General features: G+C 58.4%; 1 protein-coding gene across 2 annotated transcripts in view; it reads left to right on the plus strand.

The window, feature by feature from the left end:
* The window catches only part of MOB2 (MOB kinase activator 2), a 52,190-nt gene extending 42,316 nt beyond the window's left edge, over window positions 1-9,874 (plus strand). For both annotated transcript variants that reach the window (XM_024117582.3, XM_024117581.3), the window contains exons 3-5: window positions 702-795; window positions 8,346-8,470; window positions 8,964-9,874. In XM_024117582.3, the coding sequence (XP_023973350.1) occupies window positions 702-795; window positions 8,346-8,470; window positions 8,964-9,283 (539 nt within the window). In that variant the 3' untranslated portion in view covers window positions 9,284-9,874. The remainder of the gene's footprint in view (window positions 1-701; window positions 796-8,345; window positions 8,471-8,963) is intronic.
* Window positions 9,875-10,223: the final 349 nt, after the last annotated feature.

A 10,223-nucleotide genomic window follows, 5' to 3' on the forward strand; every position in this document is an offset into this window, starting at 1 on the left:
ACCCCCCGGAGCTGGTGCTCAGCGGCCCCCCCCCCCCCCGCAACCCACCCGCGTCGGCTGGAAGCCAAGGCCCGGGGCGGCCAGCCCTGCCGGGCACTTGGCGTCCCCTCAGATGCGGGGACTCAGTGTGGGTCCTGGTTGCACCAGGGGACAGGACACCGGGGCCCAGGGGGGCGCTGGGGGACGGGAGGGTGGCTGCAAGGCCAGCGGTGCTGTGGTGGCGGGAAGGCCATGGCCTACGGGAGGCGTGGCGGACTCACCCCCACCTGCCGGACAGGCTCAGGGTTCGTGGGATGCCCCACGCGGGGCAAGGCGCCAGCTCTCCTCCCGAGAGCGGTAGGCTTTGTGGCCGTGAGCTGGTGCTGCCGCCTGCCTTAGCGGTGTCCCTGCTCAGCTGGTGACCGTAGAGCAGGGTGTGATCAAGGGGCTGGGGTAGGAGGTTTTCTGCCCCACCCCTCGCGGAGGGGACTCTGTCTCAGTCCTTGGGCACCCTGCCCAGCTCAGCACCGCCTGGTCCGTGCCGCCCGCTCCCAAGGATGATGCTGCGCTGGGCCCTCGGTCTCTGGTCTGAGATAAGCACCAGCCCCCACAGGAGGGGCCTGAGGAGAGAGGCTCTGGTCCCCGCGGGCCTGCAGGGCGCTGGAGACGCACAGTAGCTCCACGGTGTGATTTTCACGCCCGGCCTTTCTCTTCCCTTCCAGCCACGACATTCTTCCACCACGTCAACCTCCAGTACAGCACCATCTCAGAGTTCTGCACGGGGGAGGCGTGCCAGACGATGGCCGTGTGCAACACGTGAGTCGCTGCCTGGTGCGGCCCTGCCCCGGCGGCTCGGGCGGGCTGTGGCCGTGGCCCCGGCCGCTGCGCTCCCGTCTTCTCAGACCCCACGCTCGCGGCCTCCACTCGAGGTCTCCCAGTGGCTCAGGGCCTTCCTCAGCAGGGTCCTCGCCAGGCTGCACCTCCTGTCCTCACGGTCCCAGGGCCTGGCAGGGCGACGGGAAGCAGAGCCCTGCGGAGGTTGGGACCCCGGCGGCGTGGGTCCCTCCGGGGCACAGGCGCTGGGAGCCCGCCAGGGTCTGACAGGACGCGTTCCTGGGGGCAAGGACATTTCCCCAGGACGTGCCCGCTGGGCTTCCTGCGACAGCAGGGTGTGTGTTTCTCTGCTGCGGCTCCCAGCCCCACCGGGTGATGGCTCTAACTCAGAGCTCCTGCTCTGCGTGGAGGCCCTACTGCACCCCACCCGCTGCCGGTCCGTGGGGCTGGGACGCCTTGGCGCCTTCCCATGAGGTGACGTCCTGCAGGCCTGGTGCAGGCTGTTCTCTCCTGGAAGCACGTGCCATTCATTTCCTCCGTAAGCAGGCATCCCTGAGGGGCTCCAGGGTACCCCACTGCCTCTGTGGCAGCTCTCGGAGGCCACGTGGAGAGGAGAGCCACCACATGGCCCTGAGCTTGCCACCGGCCCAAGTAGCAGAAGCCACAGAAGAGGCCCCAGGCAAGAGGCCAGGTCTGCAGGGGCTCAGCCCGGGCAGGGTGTGGCCCGGGGGCACAGAAGCTCCTTTCTGACGTCTCCTCTGCAGGCCAGGGGCTGATAGGAGCACACGTGAGCAGCGGGCCTCCACTAGTGGACACGTCAGTGCTGCCGTCCTGAGTTCACCCTGCCTGTAGGCCGTGGGCAGACCCAGCTCAGGCCCAGACATGTGGGCCCTCCTCTTGCTGAGAGCCCACCCAAAGCCTCAGCACAGGCAGAGGGTAGAGTTCCCCCGCCCTTCAGAGGGCACAAGTGCAGAAGACAGCTGCTCTTCACTCCTTACTCGCCCAGCGAGAGCCATTGATGGTATGCTCAGGTGTCACGCGTGTCCCCAGATAGCCACAGCCAGGCATGGCCCAGGGAGGGTGGGGCAGTGTTGGCTGGGCAGTGCTGGGAGCAGGCTCGAGGTGCGCCTGGGGCAGGAGAACACCAGCCTGGGACAGAGTGGCCTCGTAGAGCACACGTGGCCACAGCAGCTGGAGGTGGGCAAGGGCAGTGCTGCAGAGCCATGTGTGTGGCATGCTTGGAGGACGTTTGCCAGCTGTGTGCCTGACCAGGCGGCATCACAGGTGGCCTCTGGGCTGGCGAGCGGGGAAGCCGGGGCCCCTCCATGGCGCCACATGCCCTTCCGGTATCGATGTGTTTGAGAAGAGGCTCCTTGAAAGAGCGTAGGGTTTGGCGTCAGGCAGACGTGTGTCTAGATGCTGGCTCTGCCATGTAAAACTTGGAGATCTGGGGATTTTGAGAATTCTCCTGTTCATCTCATCTGTAACCTCCTTTTAGGGTTTTTGTAGATTTATATGAATTGATATGCATATAAGTGCCTTCCTAGGAATCATTTGAGATCAAGGAATGGAAACACATGAGTTAGTTTAATAGGAAAAGGGAGGTCTGTCAGGGTCCACAGAGCCACTTGCTCTCGCGGGACCATCCAGTCCACCCGGCGCCTGGAGTGGGGCTGAGGCCCAGGCCAGAGGCGCTTCTGCTCCCTGCCGGTGCCTGACGGGCAGAAACCAAAGGGTGATGTTGGAGTCCCAAAAGAAGAGGGGGAAGGGCCACGCCGAAAACTTACCAAATTTGGTCAAGACACAAACCTGCAGATTCAGGAGGCTTAATGAAGTCCAAGCAGGATAAACCCAATGAATCCACCGCAAATACATAATCAAACTGCTGAAGAGAACACACCTTAAGAGCATCAGAGCCAGCAGCACTGCACCTGTGGGGACGCGGTGCCGGTGGCTGTGGCTCTCCTTCCCCCCTGGGGCCAGGAGAGGCTCCATAACATCGTTCAGGTGCTGAAAGAGCGGTCCCCCCGGGAGTTCCACGTAGTGCTCCTCAAGAATGAAGGTAAAAGAGAGACATTTCTCAGAGGAAGGGAGACTAAGAGGGTTAACTCGCAGCCAGCAGAGCTGCGCAGGGAGCTCTTCGCACAGGAAGGAAGTGGTGCTAGAAGGGAATGCGGGACAGCAGGATTCGGGGAGAGCAAGAGGCAGGAGATGTGATAGGCCACTCCACTCTTCTTCAGCTCTTTAAAGCCTGTCTGGTGGGTGAGCAAAACCCACTGATGGGTCTTCAGCGTGCGTGGATGGAACACTGAGACAGTAGTAGTGTCCTAGGGCAGGCAGAGAGCCCTGTGTGCTGGTCGGCTCTGTGATTCCACTTGTGGAGGTGATACTTGGCTCCAGGTACAGCACGGAAAGGTCATATGCGTTTTATAATCCTTTGAGCAATCTCTTAAAAAAGTTACATAAGTGACATAGTCAAAATCATAATAGATAAATTAAAAGGAAATACTAAAAGTAACGCAAAAGAAGGCAGGAAATATAAGGAGTGAAAAACAAAGGGAACGAATAGTAAATGATGGTAAACTTAAATTCAGACAAATCAGTAATTACAGTGAATGTCAATGGTGTGAACATGCCAGTGACAAGACAGATCATAAGAATGGATTTCAGTGTATACAAGAAATTCACTTTTTTTTTTTTTTTTTTGCCGTGCCACGTGGCACGTGGGATCTTAGTTCCCCGACCAGGGGTTCGAACCTGCGCCCTCTGCAGTGGAAGCGTGGAGTCTTAACCACTGGACTGTCAGGGAAGTCCCAAGAAATTCACTTTAAATGCAATGACATTGGTAGGTTAAAAGTGAAAGAATGGGAAAATATATACCAACAAAGATATACCAAATCAGAAGAAAACTAAAGTGGCTATGTTAATACCAAAGTAAACTTCAGAGCAAAAAATAACTAGAGATAAAGAAGAAGATTGCGTTATTTACAAAAGAGTCAATTCATCAAGAAGTTCTGACCTTGAATGTGTATGTACCAAACAACAGAGCTTTTACACAAAGCAAATGGACAGAACCAAAGGGAGAAACAGACAAAATCACATTATGGTTGGAGATGTCCACATTCCTCTCTTGGTAAATAGATGGAACTAGTAGGCAGAAAGTCAGCAAGAATCTGGAGCTAAATAACACCATCAGCCAACTGGACTGAACTGACATTCACACAGCACTCCACCCGCGGCAGTAAAATGCACAGCCCTTTCAGGTGCCCTGGGGTTATTCATCAAAATAGTGTAGATCATATCCTGGCTCACAAAACGGACCTCAGCGAACTTTAAAGAATCAGAGTCGTACAGAGCAAGTTTTCTGACCATAATTACATTAGAAATCAATAACAGGAAAATCTCCAAACATTTAGAAATTAACATACTTTAAAACAATCCATGGGTCAGAGAGGAAGTCTCAAGGGAAATTAGAAAATGTTTTAAACCGAACACAAATGAGAATGCAACATATCTGAACTTGTGGGGTGCAGCTAAAGCAAGGCTTAGAGGAAAGTTTATAGGATTAAACCACTTGTTTTAGAAGAAGAAGGATCTCAATTCAATCTAAGCTTCCATATTAAGAACCTAGAAAAAAGAAGAGAAAAAACAAAACAAAACCCTAAATTGAGCAGAAGGAAAGAAATGGTAAAATAAGAACAGAAATCACTGACATTGATTTCTGAAACCGGTAGGGAAAAATCAGGGAAACCAGAAGCTGGCTCCTTGAAAGGATTGGTAAAATTGAGAAACCTTTAGTGAAACTAACAAAGGTAAAGAGAGAAAAGGTACAGATTATCAATATAAGGAATGAAAGGGGAAATAAGGATAAACCCAGGAGATAATAAAAGGATAATAAAGAAACATCACAAAAATCTCTGCATACATTAAATTTGACAGTTTAGATTAAATGGACCACTTCCTTGGAAAGCACAAAATATCATAATTTACCCAAGATGGGTAATGCAGTAAGGCAAGAAAAAGAAATAACAGTCTTTCAAATTGGAGAAGAAGAAAATAAAACTGTATTCTCATACAACATGATTGTCTATGTAGGAAAAAAAAAAAAACCCCAAGGATTCTAGCAAAAAGTCGAATGAATAAATTTAGCAAGGTCAGCACACAAAAGTATACTGGCAGTGCACAACTGGAACACAAAATTGATAAAATTATATCATTTACAGTAGCTCCAAACACAATGAAATACTTAGGTACAGACTTAAGGAAACATGCACAGGATCTTTATGCTGGAAACTACGAAATGCTGATGAATGGAATCAAAGACTGGCGTAAATGGAGAGCCATACTGTGTTCATGGATGGGAAGACTCAACACACCAGAAGTGTAAATTCATTTATTGCAATTTCAGTTAAGATCCTAGCAGAGTTTTTATTGATATAAACAAGCTGATTCTAAAATTTATATGGAATAGCAAAGTCACTGGAATAGCTACAATGATTTTGAAAAAAGAACAGTCAAGTTGGAAGAGTCCCACAGCCTATTTTTAAGATTTACTATAAAACTGTGGTAATCAGGACAGCATGGTGGTGGTGAAGGAAGAGACACAGAGATCAGTGCAACAGAATAGAGTCCAGAAGTGGACCCCCACAAACATGGCCCCTTGATGTTTGACAAAGATGCAAAAGGAATTCAGTGGAGAAAGGACTTTTCAACCAGAGCTGTTGGAAAAACCAGTCATCTGCATGTCCTCTTCTGCCAGAATTAACTTGAAGTGAATCCCAAATCTAAATATAAAACGTGAAACTTTTAGAAGAAAACACAAGAGGAAGCCTTCATGATAGTGTTAGGCGAAGAGTTCTTGGTCGCGACACGAGCCGCAGGCCATAGGTGAGAATCCATAACTGGGCTTCATCACAATTTAGAACTTTTGCTCTGAGACGGACACTGTTAGGAGAAAGGGAAGACAGACTACAGAATAATCCCATATCCGAGAAAGGACCAGTGCGCGGAATGGATACAGAGCCCTCGCAGCTCATCAGTAAGAAAATTTGGTCACAGTGGACAAAGGACTTGGACAGATCGTGGAAGAGGACCCGAGCAGGGCAGATGAGCGCCTGCGAGGCTCTGCCTCGTGAGCAGGTGGAGAAATACGAATTCAGACCACGCTGCAGGAGCGCCTGATAAAACGCGCCGGGTGCCGCCGAGGATGGAAGGGGTCCCGGCAGGATAGCCGCTCCGAGAATGTGTTGACGGTTTCTCAGGAAACAAGGCGTTCACCTACCGTGGGCCCAGCTGTCCCGCTCCTGGGCGTCCACCCTAGAGAAACGAGAACTAGTGCTCATACAAACACCTGCCCGGGAGGGTTTTAACAGCCTGACCCATAATTGCCCCAAACAGGAGGCCACACAGGTGTCCTTCGGCAGGTGAACGTCTGGACAGACTGGTGCGTCCACAAGGTGTCCATCTCAGTGGCATGGATCGCAGAGCCCGGCCCAGGACATCGCGTTGGCGTTCCTGAGGACGTGTCACTAGTGTGCTGGGGACTGACCAGCAGGCCGGGGGCCAGGGTGGGAGCTGTGCCCCGTTGGGGGTCCTCTATTTGGGTTAAAATGCATAAGACTGCACGCCAAAACCAGTCAGCTTTACTGTGTGACGGTTCAAAAATAAAATGAAAACGAAAAAGAGGAACGTTGAAAGCAGCGTGTTCCAGCTGTCAACGCAGGCGGGGCGACCACAGTGCCCCTAAGGTGCTGGTCTCTCCCGGCCTGACGTCATGAAAACGTCTCCCATTGTCTAGCTCCGGTGGTTTTTTCTGACTGTGGCACCCGTGGCCAGGCGCAACCAGCCCCAAGGAGGAGTGGGGAATCGCTGGGGCAGGTGTCTGACCTCTGCCTGGGGCGCTCGGCCCCCAGAGGCTGGGGCCCCTCCCGAGCTGGTCCGGGGACCCCAGGGGCTGCTGTGCGGAGCACAGCAGTGTGTCTCCTCGCTGAGCACGTCCTCAGATGGGGCCGACGTCCGGGCAGGGGAAGGACGGTCAGCAGGGCCGCCCTGTGGCGGGGAGGGCTCTGGGTCCCTGCTGGGGGCCGTCAGGGGGCTCGGCAAGCCTCGGGGCTCTGTCTGACCAGCTCGGGGGCCTTGTGGGGCAGCCTGGGAGCAGGCGTGGCAGGGAGGGCTCTGCTGAGGTGGCACTGCAGGTGTAGTCTGCCTACTAGTGGGGGGGGGGGGCGGGCCTGGGTGGGAGGAGCAGGGGTGGCAGTGGGCGGGGCCTGACACCCAGTGGCAGGCAGGGCTGTGTCCCCTTGCCCACTGAAGGTTGGCCTTTTTCCTGGTGGCCTGTCCATTTGTGTGTGGGCTGTTTTCCCTGTCTTGCAGCTTGACCCCCACCCAGCCCTGCCAGGGGCACAGATAAGCTAACTGGTCCTGGGGGCGGGGAAGAGCCTTGGTTCCTGCTAGAGGCGGTGGGGGGCAGGGGCGCGGGGGGCAGCAGGGCTGCCTTGAGGTCACGTGGGCGGGCCGTGCCTTTTTATTTTGGCTGGAGTCAGGCTGGCCACGAGAGATGGGGACCCTGCTGTCCTGACGACAGGCCTGGCAAGGTGGTGGAGGTGGGTGAGCCCACGTGGCTGTCACCCAGGGGTGCTTAGTGAGCTCAGGAAATCAGGGCAGGGTGCTCAGAGCCAGCCTGGGGTGCTGGCCTGGGATAAGGTGGGATGGTGAGGTGTTGGGGGAACCTGGTCTAAGCCAGTTCTGAAGCCAAGTAAAGTCAGCTAAATGGGGGTGGGGATGCCGGGCGGAGGTCTCCATGAAGCCCGTCTGGCTGGGGCAGGGGTGGGGCAGGGGTGTGGCAGGGTTGGCGGCTAGGCCACGGGAGGGGGTGCTCTGGTCACTCGCTTGCTCACTGACAGATGCAGCCTGTGTCCCCCCCAGCCCCCCATGGGCTCCGGTGCAGCTCTTGGCGAGCCAGCCTGCAGGTACAGGGCCTGCTGCTGGGAGGACTGGAGCCCTTGGTGGGAGGGCTGCTGGTGGCTGCAGGGGGAGCCCACCAGGGGTTTGTGTTTGTTCTGCCGGAGGATAGGTCATGTTTACGTGAGCTAGGAGACGCGCTCGGTTTCACGGCTGGGCTTACGCAGTGAGAACCGAACACCCTGGCCCACTCCAGCCTGAGGACTGTCTGCCCCACACCCACCCCCGTGTACGGGGCAGGTTGGGGTCTCTGGGGGGCATCCAGGGGCCAGATTCCCGTGTACAGAGGCCTCCTCACCCCACCCGGCCCAGGGCAAAGGTTTGGCCTCTACTGGTGGCAGCAGGGATGCTACTGAGGGTCGAGGCCCGGCTGACAAGTCACAGCAGGGCTTCCGGGAAGGGATGGGCACAGCGTGGATACCTCGAAAATAATGTGTGAAACGACACGCGTTCCTTTGAGAGAATGAAGCCTGAGGCCGTGTGTAGAGCGGAAGGTGCGCGCTGGCTTCCCGATGCTGTGCAGAGCCAGCTGTCCTGGCCGCGGGCGTCACCGCCCCCCTCTGTCCCCACAGACAGTACTACTGGTACGATGAGCGGGGCAAGAAGGTGAAGTGCACGGCCCCCCAGTACGTCGACTTCGTCATGAGCTCCGTGCAGAAGCTGGTGACCGACGAGGACGTGTTCCCCACAAAATACGGTGCGTGGCCCCTCCCACCCCAGGCTCTGGGACCTGCGGCCTCCACTACCCCTCCCCCCATGGCCGGGCCCTCGAGGTCCCTCTGCCGGGGGGGGGGGGGCGCTTGCAGCTGTCGAGCAGCACCCACAGCTGTGTACAGCCCTGAGCGGGCCCGGCGGGGTCCCAGACCCGACCTGAGCTGCCCAGGGGAGCACCTGGCCGACAGGAGGCGCCCGTCTCCCGGGTCGCCCCTCCTCTGCGGCCCAGGCCACAGAGAGCGCCCTGGGCGCCTGTCCCGGCTTCAGGCCATGCGCGGCGGGGTCGCGGCCCCGCGTCACAGAGGCACCCGGTACAGCTCGGCGAGCAGCCACCCTCGCGGCCCCGCCCCGGGTGCCGGGTCACTCAGGTGCTGCGGCGGCGGCGGCGGGCGGCTCCGCGAGGGCGGCGGGGTTGCGGGGGGCGCGGCGGGGCCGGGGCGGGGCCGGGGCGGGCTGACAGCGGCCCCGCCCCGCAGGCCGCGAGTTCCCCGGCTCCTTCGAGTCCCTGGTGAAGAAGATCTGCAAGTACTTGTTCCACGTGCTGGCGCACATCTACTCGTCGCACTTCAAGGAGACCCTGGCGCTCGAGCTGCACGGACACTTGAACACGCTCTACGTGCACTTCATCCTCTTCGCCCGCGAGTTCAACCTGCTCGACCCCAAAGAGACGGCCGTCATGGACGACCTAACGGAGGTGCTGTGCGGCGGCGGCGGCGGCGGCGGCGGCGGGGGCCGCGGGGGCGGAGACGGGGCGGGCGGGGCGGCGGGCGCACAGAACCACGTGAAGGAGAGGTGAGCCCGGCCGCCCGCGTGCGGAGAGGCGGCGCGGCCGCGCGCGTGTCCGTGCGTGCGCACGGCGGACCCGCGGCCGCGGGGGAGGCGGCGCGCGGAGCGCGGGCGCGGGCGCTCTGCGCCGCCCGCTGGCACCGAGAACTTTGGGACTCCGCTCGTCTGCTGAGACACGTAGGGACCGCCCCCGTCCAAGTCCCCTTCTGCGGGTCCGTCTCTCCCGGTCTTCTGCGCCCGCCCCGCCGCCTGGCTCGGCCTCCGGGGAGACACGCGACAGGCGGGGCTCCTTCCCCCGAGGCGGGGACCGCAGGCTTCGCTTCCACCGTGTTTCGTCTTGGTTCGGGCTGGGGGTGGCTTTCTCCTCCTCTCTCCCGCTTGGTCTGGACCTCGGCTGGTGGTGGCTCAGGGCGGGTGGGGAGGGGAGGCCGCAGAGCACCGAGCCGCGGCCCTGTCTCTCCGCGCTGCCCCCGCTGCCCAGGAGGGGCCCCCGGGCTGGCCGGCTCGGGTCCCGGAGCCCTGGCGGGCGGCCTGTGCGGAGACGCGGCCGGGGGCGGGGGAGAGCCTGGCTTCCCTGTGCGGGTGTAATAAAAAGACTTCTCTCAGGTCAGCGCCTGCGTGTGTCCTCAGCGTCTCGGTGCCCTGTGTGGAGGGCGGCCTGGCCACACACCCCTCTCCTCTGCCCTCCCCCGCCCCTCTGCGCCCCTGGGGCAGCGCCCCCGCCCTGCAGCCCGGGCGGTGGAGCCCTCTCACTGACCGAGGCTGCGCTGGCCAAGGGCAGGTGCCACCCTTCCTGCAGGGGCTGACCACAGACAGGCTCCCCTGCTGAACGTGTCTGCGGGGGGCGTGGGCCGTGCTTTGCGTCTCGAGTCTCCAGGGGCCCTTGACCACTCCCTCCCTGTGCTGTGCCCTCTCCACACAGGCGGCAGCGACCCTAGAGTGTGGGCTGG

This window comes from Physeter macrocephalus, chromosome 18 (assembly GCF_002837175.3).
Source record: "Physeter macrocephalus isolate SW-GA chromosome 18, ASM283717v5, whole genome shotgun sequence".
Lineage (NCBI taxonomy): Eukaryota > Metazoa > Chordata > Mammalia > Artiodactyla > Physeteridae > Physeter > Physeter macrocephalus.